Source organism: Panthera pardus, unplaced genomic scaffold, assembly GCF_024362965.1.
Source record: "Panthera pardus isolate Hobbes unplaced genomic scaffold, ASM2436296v1 HiC_scaffold_7, whole genome shotgun sequence".
Taxonomy (NCBI): Eukaryota; Metazoa; Chordata; class Mammalia; order Carnivora; family Felidae; genus Panthera; species Panthera pardus.
Genome location: NW_026527002.1, coordinates 43,985,009 through 44,002,619, shown reverse-complemented (window position 1 = coordinate 44,002,619; position 17,611 = coordinate 43,985,009). Strand labels below are relative to the sequence as shown.

Genomic DNA, 17,611 nt, shown 5'->3' with positions numbered 1-17,611 from the left:
CAATACATGTTTTACATGTATTGTACATGTACAATACATGTAAACTTTACAGACAACTTCCCAGGAAATGGCCCCCAGTTGGGTCTTAATTCAGTTGATATTGACATTGGTTTTGGCTGGTTCCCAGTGGTCTCATGGCCAGAAGTGGCTAGACCAGGGATGTGGAGGGGATCACATTGGACCAATGAGGAGGAAACCTCGCATGGAAGTCTTAAGGTTGTCAGCAATCCTAGTGACAGGTGTCTGTCCCATGCTTTGTATAATAACAGGGATAAGAGTGCCCGGGTGGCTTAGTCGTTTGAGCATCTGCTCTCGATTTTGGCTCAGTTCATGATCCCAGAGTTGTGGGATCAAATCCTGTGTCAGGCTCCATGCTGAGTGTGGAGCCTGCTTAAGATTCTCTCTGTCTCCCTCTGCTCCTCTCCCCTGCTCACACTCGCTCTCTCTTTCTCTGTCTAAAAAAAAAAAGGAGGGGTGGATAAAGAGAGGGCATCAGGTTCTGGGTCTTGTTACCATTCTGGCCAGGGTACTAGCTTCCAGTCAAAAGGCAGGCCTTTATCCTCCCTGGAGAGTAGTCACAGGCTCGAGGGTTGCAGCCAGAGCAGTCAACATGAGATTGTTCCAATAAGACCATATTTCTTGAAAAGCCCCTGGAGTTAAAGTAAAAGAAAAGAGGGAGTAACTTAAGTTTGTACCAAGGCTCGAAGTCTAGACAAGAAGAACAGCCCTAGGTTGGGTACCAGAAATGTTGTAGGGCTGCTGAGTGAACAGTCAAGAAAGAATTCTTGAGATACTTTCAGTGCAAAAAGGCGCTTTTATTATAGCCCAGGGACAGGACCCAGGGGCAGAAAGAGCTGCCAGTTTGGGATTAATTTTTAAGCTTTTCTGAGATAGCTTTTGACTCCCAGTGGTCTGTATCCTGAGGTAGATCTGTTCCAGGGTCCTCTGTCACATCAGGCTTCTGGGTGAGCTTTCAAATCTATTCAGCTCTCCAGAGCTGAATTTGGCCTCTTGCTCAGCCAAATTCTGGAGTCTAGCAGGTGTGATAAGTTCATTGTACCCAGAGATGAGGAGACTAGGTCACAGAGGGATAAATAATATGCCTAAGCTCTTCCAGCCAGCAAGTAGCAGCGAAATTTGAAATCTGTGGGGGCAGTTTCAGCATGGATTAGCCTTTCATGATCCAAGTTTTGATCTGTAATTTAATCATTTCCATGGGCAAAGGGCATGCCAAGGGCTGCTTCCCTTCCTGGAGTATCTTATGCTACCAGATTACTCCCTTGGGCAAGTGGGCCAGCAGAAGGTAAATTAGCAAGTTTCTAACTTAGAAATCTGTGTCTTTCAAATGAAAGAATATGTGTGGCTTCACTGAGAAAAAAAGTATCAGGAAGTGACATCTTTTAGATGCCACTTTTAGAAAAAGATGGGCTATAAATACATTTTAAGGAAATTTATTTAAGGAGCTGCTAATGACTATCTTCAACACTTTTACACACTTATGGAAAATGTGCGCATGATCCATACAGGAGACAGTGAATCACACAAATACAAATGATACCAAGTAGACAAGCATATAACAGGTAGCAGCTCTCTAGAACTGCCTTTGTAATTGTCACAGGAAGCTGAAATTAAAATTATAAAAAGAAAGAATGTGCGACCTACTGAGCTGCCATAGAGTTCTTTACTAGATTCCCACTGATATGGGGCTCAAGTGAAATAATGTATGTACAAAAGTACTTTGAAAGTACAATTGTAAAATCATCAGTCATTTCATTTGAGTTCAAGGAGTTTTGAAACGGAGCGAAGATCTACCTTGGTGAAAATGGGCACAGTATGCAAATGAGGAAGCAGATGTGAGGCAAGAAAGGAGATGTCAGGATGTGAACCAGGGACCCTTTTGGAAAGTTAAGTGAAATAATGCAACATCCAAAAATGAGATATTATGCAGACTTGAAAAGAATGAGGCTGTCCTACATACACTGATGTGAAATGTTCTCCAAGATATTCTGTTAAGTAGAACAAAAGCAAATGTGTATAATACGCTATCATTTGTGTAGAAAACCAAAACTTATGCAGTCTCTCACACACCTGCATAAAACATCCCTGGAAAAGGAAATCTAAGATTTGGTGGCAGTATTAACTTCCAGGAGGGGAACTAGTGTGCCATAAAGGTGTGAGAAAGATTTAACTTTTCACTCACCACCCTTGTGTGTCTTTCAAATTTTTTTCACTTTACGTTACCCATTCAAATCTAACTTTAAAAAAAGAAATTTAAGGGGAGGGTAGGTGATGGGCATTGAAGAGGGCATCTTTTGGGATGAGCGCTGGGTGTTGTATGGAAACCAATTAGACAATAAATTTCATATATTAATAAATAAATAAATAAATAAATAAATAAATAAATAAAAATTTAAAAAATTAAAAAAAAGAAATTTAATTGACACTAGATACAGTTATAGGAGATAAAAAAATTACTGGCAGAGGAATTCAATAAAAATAAGAAATTTGGACTTCACAAAAGGAAGTTGGAAGTCTCTGAGATTTTTAAGTTGTATTCAATGGATTTATTCTACTTCAGTATACCAAGTTTAGAAAACTGTGTGTGTGTTTTTTCATTCCATCCTCCTAGGAACCTAATATTGAACAATTTTCTTACAAGATCTTTTTTTCTTTTCCAAAGAAAGGACAGGGCTGAACAATAATTTTGCCCAAGTTCTTATGTACGATTTTTATTATTTTCTCTTTATTGCAATGCTTAATAATGTATATTGTTTTTTCATTTTTAAAATTCTCATTAGAAATAGCTTTTACAATTTTGTATGTAATTTCTGCCTTCACAAAGTATTACAGAGTAAGTTCTTACATTAGAAGAAGCTTATTTTATAGCTTCTACAATACCTTGAATAGCTATTGTCTCGCTTGTGTGAAAAGTCAAATGCTATTTGTTCTCAAAAACTAGAGTTCAAAACCCTAAATCATTTGATTAAGAGGAACAGGAAATTGGTGTCTTTGAATTGTGAGATTTTATAGACAAACCAAATTGCTTCAGGTTGGAATCAGTGCTGGTTGTAAATTATATACACAACAACACTGACCTCAGTTATGAAACAAGTTGAATTATGTTTTCAAGGGTGCTATCTGAAAAATGCTACATATATCATTTTTCTTTGCTGATTATTAATAAATAAGCAGTCTTCAGTGTTATTTGCAAGGTCAAGGCCTCCCTCTACTCCTCCTTATGTGGCCCCTCTTCCCATACACATTTCTTTCCTCCATTATTTTTTTAATATGAAATTTATTGTCAAATTGGTTTCCATACGATACCCAGTGCTCATCCCCAACAGGTGCCCTCCTCAATGCCCATCACCCACTTTCCCCTCCCTCCCACCTCCCATCAACCCTCAGTTTGTTCCCAGTTTTTAAGAGTCTCTTATGTTTTGGCTTCCTCCCTCTCTAACTTTTTTTTTCCCTTCCCCTACCCCATGGTCTTCTGTTAAGTTTCTCAGGAGCCACATAAGAGTGAAAACATATGGTATCTGTCTTTCTCTGTATGGCTTATTTCACTTAGCATAACACTCTCCAGTTCCATCCATGTTGCTACAAAGGGCCATATTTCATTCTTTCTCATTGCCACGTAGTACTCCATTGTGTATGTAAACCACAATTTTTTTATCCATTCATCAGTTGATGGACATTTAGGCTCTTTCCATAATTTGGCTATTGTTGAGAGTGCTGCTATAAACATTGGGGTACAAGTGCCCCTATGCATCAGTATTCCTGTATCCCTTGGGTAAATTCCTAGCAGTGCTATTGCTGGATCATAGGGTAGGTCTATTTTTAATTTTTTGAGGAACCTCCACAGTTTTCCAGAGTGGCTGCACCAGAGTGGCATTCCCACCAACAGTGCAAGAGGGTTCCCGTTTCTCCACATCCTCTCCAGCATCTATAGTCTCCTGATTTGTTCATTTTGGCCACTCTGACTGGCATGAGGTGGTATCTCAGTGTGGTTTTGATTTGTATTTCCCTGATGAGGTTTCCTCCATTATTTTAAGTAATGTGAAAGGCATGACAGTAACACATGGCTTACATAGGTTTATAATGTGATATTTTACTAAGTTACTCCTAGAATTCTAGATTCTAAATTGGATTAAATAAATCTTACAGCAAAGTCAGCATTCACCTTTGTCATTTCTGTTAAAAGGTCTCTAATAAATGGCAATGATTAAGGTGCTCTTTTACCAGAGTTTCAAAAATCACGTGTGTGTGTGTGTGTGTGTGTGTGTGTGTGTGTGTGTGTGTAAAAGCTGCAAAGATGAGTGAGTAGATCATCAGGTGTTGAACTTCCCCACTCTCTGGGCTCTGATGGATCTATCATTTTCTTAGTGGTCCGTGTGGAAACAAACAGCCAGCTTGGATGTGTTTTCATGTCTCCAAATGCACATGTTCTGATCTTTCCCATCTTTGGGGAAAGGTTTTCTGAGGAGGCAAGGATTCATCTGAAACAACAAGAAAAATCAGAAGTCATGTCCTACCCCATCCTTTCCCTGGCCCTTATCCCCCTTTTAAAGATAATGCTATCATGTGAATGCAGGATGCTATCTAGGGATGGTTTGATGAATTGTATTTTAACAGGGAGGGGCTGTAGGCATTTTTACAAGCAATACTCCGTCTATAGGTAATGTTTGCATTGACAAAAAGGCTTAAATATCCCTTTTCAACTTGGTTTGTCTTTTCAATTTTATTTAAAGGTATGACACTGGGATTTGCAGGAACCTATTTATTGGTGAACTTTGCTCCAAATAGAACTCAGTCTATCTCTGCAAGAACAGTACAGTATTACTTTGTTGGCTGGCAGTTCCTGATTTATGTGGTAAGAATTAAAAAAATTTTTTTACTATCCCATAAACTATATTATCTAGGCCACTTGTACCTACAGATGTTAGAGAATGAATATAATCTTTGCCTCTCAACATTAATATCTCATTAAACCATAAATAGATTTGACTAATACCAAAGTATTTGAAACACTAAATCAGCAATAGAGCACCCCCAGTTTCCCAAGTATCCTATTCTTGACCTGTCACTGGAACAATTTCCACAATATTTAATCCAACAAATTCCAAAGCAATGTGTTTTAGGACAACTCAAAGTAAAAACACAAACCCCAAAAACCTCTCTTCCCAGGTCAAAGGGAAATACCTGAAGACACATTTTAATTCATTGGCTTTAATTCAAGATAGATATTTTCTTCAAAAAAATGTTCATTGAGAACATGTACCAGATTGTCTGGGGAGAAGTAGACAGCAGAAGGATAATACTGAGAGATGTGTAAAAGAAAGAATGGAATGAGCTGATATAGAAATTTGAAGCCACTAACTGGGATACTTTATTTGATGTAGTGGCTGTACCCCGTGAGTATAGAGAGAACGTGCTTGTGGTGGTTGATGTGTAACTTGTTTCAGAAGTCAGTTTATATTGAAGAAAAAGCGTATTCCAGGAGGGGCAGGTGGTAAGAAGAAAACTGAGATAGACTACGTGACCTTTAACCGAGAACTATATTAGTAAAATAATTGTGAATTCAACAAGAAGAATCAAAGCACAGAGAATCATACATATTTAGCATCAGAAATGATTTTGAAAAGCTATCTGATCTAGTCCTCTGCCATTGAAATAGGTAAAATAGTATGACCCTACTTCATATACCTGTTATTCAAAACTGTGCCATTGGCATTTGCAGGGACATGTTTACTGGTGAACTTTGCTTTAAGTGTAACCCAGGATATTACAGTGGGAACTATATGATATTACATTATTATCTGGCAGTCCTTAATCTTTGTGACAGGAATTCTATATATCTCGCCATCTCTGATATATAATTCCGACCACCAGAACACAAATGCTTACAGGTGTTTTCTCTTTCTAGTCTCCCTCTATACTGCTTTCTTTTACTTAAACAAAGATAATTAGGTTTCTCTGTTTTTGTTTTTGTTTTTGTTTTTGTTTTTGTTTTTGTTTTTAAATCCTCATCCATACACACTCTTCAATTAACTGTCCTATTTCCCTTCCACTCTACTCTCCCCTCTACTTTCCCAACTCCTATTCACTCCTCACTCTTTATCATCTGATAGATCCGTGCCCACCCCCCCTCAACAAATTGCCAAATGGAATTGCTTTTTTGGTCCTTCTGTTTTTTGAACCTTGTGTAGCATTTACTCATAACCCACCATCTTCTCCTTGAACCCCTCTCTTCCGTGGCTTCCTCAATTTATTTTCCCGATTTCTCCTCTTCCTCTCTGACTAGGCCATCCAATACTCTTGGTGGGCACATCCTTCTCTCATGCCAACCACTCTTGATCTCTTCATGCTACATATTCTTCCAAGGTTTTCCAGTGTGATCTCATTGACAACCCCCATCATCCTTTAGAAAGACTTCTAAATCCAGTCTACATCTCTCTCCCAGGCGTCTTCTGAGCTGCAGTTCTGTGTTCTCATCTGTCCACTGATTGCTCATCCCTGTCTTGGACGTGTCATGGGTTCCTCGAATGTAACGTCTCAAAAATTGAACTCAGTGTCTTCTCTCCTGAACTCTCCTCCTTTTTATATTGGAAGGCTCCCCTTCCCCTGTACATCAGACTTTAGGATTGGACTGCCTAATTCAGATTAGCCTTCTTCAGGTCTGTCATTCTTTGTGTCTCTCCTCTGCCCCATTGTAACTTCCTGCTTGTCCAGCAGACCCAGCCCGTTAACAATCACAGATTTTATCAATCAAATCCATTTTCATGATAGCTGAGGCTTGAAGTCCTACCAACGTATTATTATTATTTGCCTACAGGCAAAACAGATTCTTCATCCAGTAAGAAAAGGGTCACCCAATCGGTGACCAGAAAATGAATAGCCCGAGTTGAATCCTTGGGAGATTAAATATGCAGCAAGATTTGATTTCCTGGAATAAGCAGCAGTGTTTGATGATGACGTGTCTTATATTATTTTAACACCAGAGAAAACATTTAAAAGAACGAAACTACTCTTTCTTAAACCTTCTATTTCCACAAAAGAAACTCTGACATTACTTGTATTTTGCCGTTTTCCAAAGTCAACTCTTAAATTCATTCATTCATTTATTCACTAGTTCATTCAACAGACTGGACATCCAGGGTATAGAGAAGAAGTCCTGTAACAGGAATTTTACAGCCCTGGGAGAGACCCATATTCCCATAAAATAATGAAAGTATATTTGAAAGTAAATGTCATCCAAAAATGTAACTAATTCCAGATATTATAAGGTAGCATAAAATAAATCTTTAATAAAGTCACATTTGAATAACATGATGGGGGAGCGCCTCTCATGGTCTGTGAGTTCGAAACTCGTGTCAGGCTCTGTGCTGACGGCCCAGAGCCTGGAGGCTCTTCAGATTCTGTGTCTCCCTCCCTCTCTCTCTCTCTCTCTCTGCCCCTCCCCCTGTCACGCTCTGTCTCTGTCTCTGAAAACTGAATAAACCTTAAAAAAAATTTTTTTTGAATTAACACTATTGGCTTTAGACCCTAAAGGGAATATATCTACATTATCTTAGTTTGGAATTTAATCCATTTTATGTTACCTCTCTAAAGACTCTAGATGTTACCAATTACATGCTAAGCTCTTGAGCTGAAGTTTGGCTTAAATCTGACATCGATGTTTAAGTTTGGCTTAAACATCGAGGTAATTAATATTTAATCCTTAGAGATGGAGGTTTCCATGCTTTTTCTGCAAACCATGACTGCAGAGATCATAATTACAGCAATTAAGGCTATTCTTTGAAGGATCATTCATCTAGCTACTCTTGTATTACACTGAATAGAAATGCAGTACCTGAATTGCTTTTTAGGACTGATCAAATAACTACTAAAATGAATAAGAAAGCATTTTAGAGTCTGAATAAGCTGTACATTTCTCAAAAGAGGATTGTAAAATTGTATCCCAGGCTGGCTGACAGCATCTCCCAGTCTCGGGTGTTTACCGGCACCAGATGGATGTCCATGGAACGTCCATGTTCGTGTTACGTTTAAGGCTTGCGTGAAGTAGAAGCCTCAGAAACAAGGCCCAGGAGCCTGTATCTCTTTTGTCACATCATCCCATGGCCCGCCAGTACTCCTTACCACCAAAAACAGGGTGATGAGTGCCTTTAAATCTAATTAGATGAGAACCAATCCAGAAAAACCCAGTCAATTCAGAAAACTCATCCTGAAGATTCTGTTCTTCTGGAAGGACTTCAGATACCAGAACCTAAGTTAGCTTCCAATTACTTCCATAACGAATTGCCACAGACTTAGTGGCTTAAAGCAATACAGATTTATTATCTTAGAGTTTTAAAGGTCAGAAGTCCAACACGGGTCTCACTGGGCTAAAATCAAGGTATTGGCAGGGTTATATTCCTTGCCTGTGCCTCTGGAGGAGAATCCATTTCCTTGCCTTTTCCACCTTCTAGAGGCCACCAGCCTTCCTTGACGCTGTTCTTTCTCATGTTCCATCTCTCTCTGACCATGCCTGGGATGGTTCTCTGCTTTTTAGGACTCGTATGATTGCTTTGAGCCCTCTTGGATAATCCAGGATAATCTCCCCATCTCAAGGTCCATAGCCTTAATTGCATCTCCAAAGCCCCTCTGCCATGTAAAGTAACATACACACAAGTTACAGAGATTAGGACATGGGCGTCTTTGGGAGGCCATTATTCTGCCTACCAGACCTACGTCATTTAACCCCTCTGAGCCTTGGTTTCTTCATCTGTAAAATAGTGCCTGCTTCCTCAGGTTGTGAGGATTGAGTGAATTGGCACAGGCAGAGCGGGTGGTGAGCCTGCAGTTAAGTGCCGTTATTATTTCTGACCTCTGAGACAGCAATCAGCAAAGCAGCCTCTCCCTGGGTCTCAGCAACCTGTAGAAATCACAGCCGCTTTAACAGTGATATTTTCAGAGAGGGGGAGAAATGTTGCTAGGAAAAAAAATTAACATTAATTCATGCTGCTTGAATATTTTATTCCTGGGAGCTCCGTGACCTCTTGCCACAAGGCAGAATGGAGGGCAATGACAGCCATTCTGTGAGTCATAGGAGCTCGTGTTAACCACAGAGATGGAATTTGGAAGAGAAAGAAAGGAAAGAAAGAAAGAAAGAAAGAAAGAAAGAAAGAAAGAAAGAAAGAAAGAAAGAAAGAAAGAAAGAAAGAAAGTCATATTTGATATTTAGAACTGATAACTACCCTCATTTCTCCCTTCCCCCCAATTAATAATCCTCCCGCTAACAGATTTAGCTAAGACACTCTGTGCATTAATGCAGGCTGAGCCACCTTCTTTCCAGCAACAAATACAGTGGTCCCAAATGCTGCCGTGAGTTGTTTATGTCAGTGTGAGAAATGGAAGCCTGTGGTTGAGAGGGGAGTGAAGCCGACAGGGGTATTTCTGCTAACGATTGATGAGCTGCACAGAGGTGGGGACACCCAACCCATGTTGTGATGGCAGTTTGGGGGAAGACAAAGTGATAGGAGTTTAATAGCCTTTGTAGCATGGCTTGATTCAATTAAAGACCTAGCAAAAAGTCCTTTAAGAAAAAGTTAAAGTAATTGGTTTAATTTACCAGGAAAAAGCTGAGGGATGACTTAATCTTCCACATGAGATGAAAGGTTTTTAAATGAGGAAGATATGGTCTTGCTGCTTTCCATGCCCACAGAGGATTAAACAAAGAAAAAAGCAAACCTTGAACTGAAACAGTAGAGATTCATGTTGATTTAGAGATGGCTCCATAAGTAAAATATAGTCCTGAATGTACTGAAGTCCGTAACTCTAGTAATTTTTAAGGAAAAAATTAGTGGTGGTGTTTTTATGTCAGAAAAGTAAACATTCATATTTACGATTTCAGGCCAGGGATACTACCTCTTTGAAAAAAAATTACTTGCATCAGGCTATCTTAAGGACTTCAAAAAAGAAAAAAGTGAAAACAAAAATAAAACTGAGAACTCAAAGTTACATTAGAGTTTTCTTATGGGCAGGAAAATTTTAGACATTCAGTCAATTAATATTTATTGAACACTCAGTTTATTAGACATTAAGTCTTGGTTTTTGGCAAGGTGTTCATAATAAATTTGAGGTGTAATTTATTCGTTAATTCCATAAATACTCATTGAGTAGCCGACTGTTCCCAGGCACTAAAGACAGTAGCAAACAGGACAGATAAAGTCCCTGTTCTCATAGAACTGATGTGCTAGTTGGGGAGACAGACAAGAAACATACAAATGCATGAACAGGAAATATTCTACACTCCACAGTAAATGAGGGGTGGCTCTGTTAGAGCAGTCAGAGAAGACATCTTGGAGGAAGTGATGTGTAAGCTGAGTGACTCCTTTGAGTGACTAGAGTGACTAGAAGGAGCCATTGTAGGGAGATCAGGGAAGGCGTATTCCAGGCAACTCCAACAGTTAGTGCAGTTAGTGCAAAGGCAAGAGCAATCTGAGCATTGCAGAGAACTGGCAGGGGGTGGGGGATCTGTGCCTGGCAGAGGTGGGCCATCCAGGATTTTATTCTTAACGTGATAGAAAACCATAGGAGATTTAAGCAGAGGAATGACTGGATATAATATATAATTCTATTACATGTATCATCCTGGATAAATCTCATAAACAATGCACAGTGGGGGAAAAAAGCAAGTAATCAAAACCAAGTATGATTCTGCATGTATAAAGTCCAGACATGTGCAAAAATAAACAAGGCGCTGTTGGGAGACACATGAAAGGTGGTAAACCGTAAAGAAAATGAAGAGTAAACACAGAATTCAGTGTGGTGGTTGCTGGGGAGAGCCGAGGAGGAGGGGGGTGCAATTGGGGTGGGGTGCACAGGAGACCTCAAAGTATGAGTAGGTTCTCTTTCTCTGGCTAGGTGCAGGGCACATGACTACTTGTCATATTATGTAAATACCTTATATGTGTATCATATACATTCTCTATGAATGACCTAGTTCATTATTCAAATTGTGCTTTTAAATGATTCCTCTGGCCGCTGAATGGCTGGGTTGTAGAGGCAAGAGTAGAATCCGAGATGCATTGGAAGTGGTCAGAGAGAGGGCGGCGGGGAGTGATGGAAAGGAAGGAGTTGCTGGCTGGTGCAAAAGGTGTGTGGTGAGGCCATTCATTGCAGGGGTGAAGGCCCCATGAGGGATGGTGGGGAAGGAAGGCCTTCAGGAATTTACTGCCCGCATTTGTGTGCTATGCTATTAAATGTACGCGTGGAGATGTCTAGAAGATAGTTGGGTAAATGAGATCAGGGTTGCCGATCTCGGCATCGTTGGCATATAGGTGAGGTTAGAGCTCTGGGTCTGGATGGCTGAGGTTCCATATATTGTCCTCATATGTTTGTAATTGTCCTCAGGAACGCCAGGCACCCTCAATTCTCACAGGGGAACGAACTGTTGCAAAACCAGAAAGAGAAGTGTGGCATTCAGAAGGCTGTGTGTAAAATAATTTATACTCTACTCTTTTGCATCTTTTTCACTTCTAGATTTTCGAAATATTAATTTTCTGCACCCTCCTCTATTTCCATAAAAGAAAAGCAATGAAGCACATGGTGATCCTGCTAAGCCTGGTGGCACTTCTAGGTAAGAACGTACTGTTCTCTCATTCTCCAATCTAACCATGCTAAGTGAAAAAAGAGGTTTGAAGGAGAACACTTAAGCATTCTGTTCCTTTCTCATTGTTTCTACTTTTCAACTCTGATCTGCAGAAAGAAACCCAGGCTCAATCACGCAAACTGTATTTTGCACATCCATATCTACAAGTGGTGTCTGTTTAGTTCCTTTAAAAACATGTCAGCGTTTTTACTTCTGAGTAATTTTATTTGCTCTCTGACAATTGGAGGATTTTGTTTCTTAGGATGTAATTGGAAAATATTAAAAGAGGAACAAAAGAATGATCCCAATTGAAACTTTTTTATCAGGAATTACTTACCAAAATGTGGCTAATATGAAATGTAAATGTAAGCAGTATGATTTTCTTAAATACAACATTTCTTTCATTCATTGTTTGTCTACCCATTTCCTTTTTTTTCCCAGGATTTTAAAACTGATGGTTCTGTAAGCCCACTGTGTATTTTTAAATCTTCCCTTTCCCCCTCCTCTCACACACACACACACACACACACACACACACACACACACACGTCTTCATATAAATCAACACTAGGAGCTCTCACTAATCACTTGGAAAATTGCCTTTTAAAAAGTTATTTATAATTCTTTTTTTTCCTCTTCCTTGCCAATAAAATGAACCATACGTCGTGTGTTGTTTGCTATGATTCTGTAGATTATACCTATACCACTGGCACAGGCAGCAACCTTCATGCTAAGGAGGGGCTGAGTTTCATTTGTCCATCTTCATTTCACAAACTAGTTCTCTCCTTTGAATTGGAAGATTTGTACTTGTGATAATTACTTGTAGAAATGAATTTATACCACAGTCAGGTATGCTGTTGATGAAAAGAATGGAAGAAGAACTTTACTGTTGTTTCTTTCCAAATTGCCAGATAGGGAGAACAAAAGCAAACAACTAAGAGATAAAATGCACATTATATAGGAAAATATTGAAAATAAAGGACATTTTAAATAGGAAAATAAGATAACAGAATTAAGATCATACATAGCAGTTTATGATCATAAATGTAAATAGGGTAAATTCACCTAATAATAAAGAAAGATTCCCATATTGGGCTTCAGAAAAATTCCCAAATTGATTTTGAAAAAAGATTCTGAAATTGGATTCATCCACAGTTCTCTGGTTTAGCTCCACAAGAGTTGTAGAAATGGTGACCTTTCTAACCGGCCCTTGCTGGTTGTGAAATACTCTGACTTCATACATAAATGTCATCTAAAACAAGTTAACTCAGACTGAAAGTAAAAGAAAGCAAAAGGGCATACTATTACTATCTAAGTTAAAATCCAGGCAGAAGCAAAGGCTCCTGGAGGCCCCATATTAGTATTTAGCTGCTCATCGTGGCAGAATTGAGGGTTGGGAGGGGGAGACACCAAGGCCAGGGGCCCTCAGGAGATTCAGGCAGCAGCTCTTTTGAAAACGATGTTAATAGAAATATGAGAGGAGTAGAAGACTTCTCTTAGTTCATGGAAGGTAGGTAGACAGAAAGATCTATAAGGACAGAAGAATGAGTCCTCAACGCTGCTCTAACGTTGAACTCTAAATCCTGAAAACAGACCATACACCTGCCTTCAAGTGCCTGTGTGACATTTACAGAAGTCAATTGTGTAATTGCCCACAAAGAAATCCTTGATAAATTCCAGGAAGTCGAAGTATGGACCACATTCTCAGATCACAGTGAAATAAAAACAGAAAATAATAACAAAAATAACAGAAACCAGTAAAACTGTAACATCTGGAAATGCTGACACTACTTTTAAACTGCAGCTGGGCCCAAGTAGAAACCAAGCTTTCATTGCAGCATATATTTTTAAATTATTATGAAAACACTTAATATTTAACCTGTAGTTTATGACTAATGCTGTATTCAGAAGGAAATTCATTACATTAAATGTAAGTCAAGCACTCAGCTCAAAACGGGAGGGAAAAAAACACTGAAATAAAGCTGAAGCAAGCAGAAAGGAGTGATTAATAAAGGTAAAAATTAATGAAATAGAGCACAGAAAAACAATGGATTGATAAATAAACCCAAGAATCTATTCTTAAAAGACGTTAAAATATATCCTTCATAAGACAAAAAAAAAAAAGGAAAAATCTCAAATATACAAAATTAGAAATAAAAGCAACAACAAAGATGAAAATTTGATTAAATTGATTATTTTTTAAAGGAAAATAGATATGGAGGACATGGAAGAACGGTTTAAAAAGCTACATCCCGAAAAGAATCAGGCCTACATACTTGATTTTCTTTTTTTTTTATTATATGAAATTTATTGTCAAATTAGTTTCCATACAACACCCAGTGCTCATCCCAAAAGATGCCCTCGTCAATACCCATCACCCACCCTCCCCTCCCTCCCACCCCCCATCTTTACTTTCAACCTAGAAGGTTAAATCTTTAAGAAACAGATTCTGTTTTGTTGTTGTTGTTCACACTATTCGAGGACATAAGAAGAAAGCTTTCCCGTTTTGTTTACATAATGAGTATCAATACTGATCCCAAGTAGCACACAGTAAGAATACCCTGTACTAATTTCCCCACTCAATATTAATGTAAAAGTCTCAAAAAATTAGCAAGTAGAATCCAGAAAAAAAAAACCCAACATACTTCATGACCAAGTGGTCTTAATGAAGCCGGTTCTTTCTCTCTGTAACGCTTACAATTTATGCTTACATATCCTACTTACATATTTACATTCTGATATTGCTCATCTTCTCCACCTAATCAGTTCTGTGAGGACACAGCCATGTCTGTTCTAGTTATACTGTATGTAATTACCTAGAACTGAGGACAGTGAGCACAGAGAAAACATTTGAATTAACCAAATTAATTATGGGAATGAAAGCATGGTTCTTTAAGAAATCCATTGATATGAGGCGCCTGGGTGGCTCAGTCGGCTAGCGTCGGACTTCAGCTCAGGTCATGATCTCACCATCCGTGAGTTCAAGCCCCGCATCAGGCTCTGTGCTGACAGCTCAGAGCCTGGAGCCTGTTTCAGATTCTGGGTCTCCCTCTCTCTCTGACCCTCCCCTGTTCATGCTCCGTCTCTCTCTGTCTCAAAAATAAATACACATTAAAAAAAAAAAAATCCATTGATATAGTTCATCATGTTAATGGCTCAAAAAGGGAAATATCATGTAAATATCCAGATGCTGAAAAGACATGTTAAAATTTAATATCCGTTCCTAATAAAGAATTTGAAATGTAATCAGAATAGAAAGATATCTGTGTTAAAAACATATTTCTCTCTTTTTAATAATTTTCACTTTATTGGGAAATTATTGACACATAGAGTGTATGTATTCAAGTACACCACGTGGTAATTTGATGCGCATATACATCACAGAATGATTACTGAGCTCATGATAATGAATGCATTTATCACCCCCTATAGTTAACATAGTGAACTGTGTGTGTGTGTGTGTGTGTGTGTGTGTGTGTGTGTGTGTGTGTAATGAGAATGCTTAAGATCTCTCAGCAACTCTGAAGTATACAATACTGCATTATTAACTGTAGTCCCCATGCTGTGTCTTAGATCCTCAGAATTTACTCTTCTTAAACTAAACATTTAGACCCTTTGACCTACATCACTCCCTTCCCCCTACTCCCTGCCCCTGACAACCACCATTCTAGTCTCTGTTTCTGTGAAATTGGAAAAATATATTTCTCTTAAACCAAAAGCTGAAGCCTACATGCTGGAGAAATAGCACAAGTGCTGTCATCATACTAAGAAATGAGGAAAAGATTGCCCACTCTTCCCTTGATACTTATCTGTGCTGGTTAGGCATCTTACAATGATCACTGATGACTTCTACAAGAAAAAATGATTATGGAAACCATGTAGCCGCTTTGAAAGATAGTTAGAGTGTCAAATTAAATGGAAAATGTAGCACACAACACGGTACCTACCTTCGTTGTGATTAAAAGCGCGCATGAAGCAGACGCTGGAGATGAGTGAGAGGTAACAGTAGTATGCAGGTGGATTTGTTTTTACTTTATTGTTAATATTGTTCATGTGATAGATTAAAAAAAATGAACTAAAAAGAAAATAGAAAGTGAGGGCAACCAGGAAGAAAGAAAACTGGCTTCTGGTGAGGGGCTCCCCAGGCCTGTGGCTGCAGTCTTTCTTAAGTCTTAAAACTCCCAACCGAATACTTCCAACTAGGGGCACCTGGGTGGCTCAGTTGGTTAAGCGTCCGACTCTTGGTTTCAGCTCAGGTCATGGTCTCACGGTTTGTGGGTTCGAGACCCGCATCAAGGTTCCACACTGATGGTACCGAACCTACTTGAGAGTCTCTGTCTCTCCCTCTCTCTCTGCCCCTCTCCCGCTCTCTCTCTCAAAATAAATAAATAAAAATTTTTTAAAAAGATGCTTTCAACTGATCAGGAAGCTGAGAAAGCTAGGAAGTCCTTCTCTATGCTTAGCATACTCAGATTATGGAAGCCAAATTAATAAGTGAAATATTTGTGGCTCTAATAAGGAGACATTGGTAGCAATTCGGGAAAGTCTCTGGAAGGAACAGTTGATGAAGTCGGAGGAAACCGAGAAGGCCAGATTTCAAACACAGGTCAGCTATGTCAGGCAAAAGCAGTACCACTGTGATGACGACAGTAATACATGTCTATTGTTGAGAAATAAGAAAAACAGAGAGGGCCATCAAGAAAAAGGTAAAAATCCATGTAACTGAGCACTGCCTCACAGTACTATGGGAATGTGACTGATAGTCTGTAGAAGGCAGCTTGCCAGTGTATTTCAGAAGAACAGCATCTGTCACAGAGCCCCCCCCCCCCACACCCCACTCCCCCGCCCCATAGCTCATTTTCCTAGGGCAATTGGCAGAGTGCTTTGCAAAGATATATGTTCAGGGATATTCATCACAACCTCATTTTTAATTCCAGGAAAAAAAAAGGATGTACCTAAATAACCTAAATATGCAAAAAATAGGGAATTACCAAGATGAAGTATAATTCATGCAAAGGAATACTTCACAGCTGATGAAAATCATGCTCAGAAGAATATTTAATGGCATAGAAAATACTTGATGGCAGTTGAAACTAGGTTCCTAAATAGTATATACTATTTGTTATATATATATAACATATGTATATACATATGTTATAATGTATTCATATCCAGAGACAGGAAAATAGCTACAAAGAAATATTCCCAAATGTTAAAAATGACTTGGGGATGAGTGTTGAGATTACAGGTGATTTTCATTTTTCTTTCCAGGCTTTTCTGCATTTTTCCAAATTTTCTTAAAGGAACATATAAACTTTTATAGTTTTAAAAAATGACTTTAAATGTTCTTCATAATCCCAGTGCCTAGAGATAACTACCGATAGGATCTTGACATTGTTTCTTCTGGCATTTTTTCCTAGCTTTTTTTTTCTGTATATAAAAATAGAAAATATATAAGCACTTTATATTTTTTATGTATACATTAGAATGATAGCATATTAAATTTTGTATTTTCACCTGTCCTCACCAACCACATTCCCACCCAAAAATAAAACAGAAGTACTTGTCACCAGCCTAGAAATAACTTGCAGAATTACAATAAAGAGTGATTAATTGGTTGGTGATTGTACATGCTTTGGAAATACAGTGATTAACTATATTAGCAAACCAATAGTTGGTTTAGCTATTTAATAAAAAGTCTAGTTTTGTTTTTGTTTTGCGGTCAAGTATAATTTAACATCAGATGGTAGGTAGTTGCATTAGATGACCTTGAAGGGCCTTTGCAATCCTGAGGTTCTGAGGCTAATGGAATAGTGTGTTCAACTCCTTCCCCATTAATGATCCCTTTGGGAAACCTGGCTGTTCAGACCACAAGGCCATAACCACATTGTACTCTAATTTCAAGCAAAATTTTGAAGAGGAAATCAAGGTCCCTCAAGAGCTAACCTTACAAACATAAACCATCAAGTGGCACACATCACT

General features: G+C 38.7%; 1 protein-coding gene across 7 annotated transcripts in view; it reads left to right on the top strand.

The window, feature by feature from the left end:
* Nucleotides 1–17,611, top strand: part of NIPAL2 (NIPA like domain containing 2) — an 82,496-nt gene that overhangs the window by 51,596 nt on the left and 13,289 nt on the right. For all 7 annotated transcript variants that reach the window (XM_053896061.1, XM_053896055.1, XM_053896059.1 and 4 more), the window contains 2 exons: nt 4,749–4,870; nt 11,521–11,617. In XM_053896061.1, coding sequence (XP_053752036.1) covers nt 4,749–4,870; nt 11,521–11,617 — 219 coding nt within the window. The remainder of the gene's footprint in view (nt 1–4,748; nt 4,871–11,520; nt 11,618–17,611) is intronic.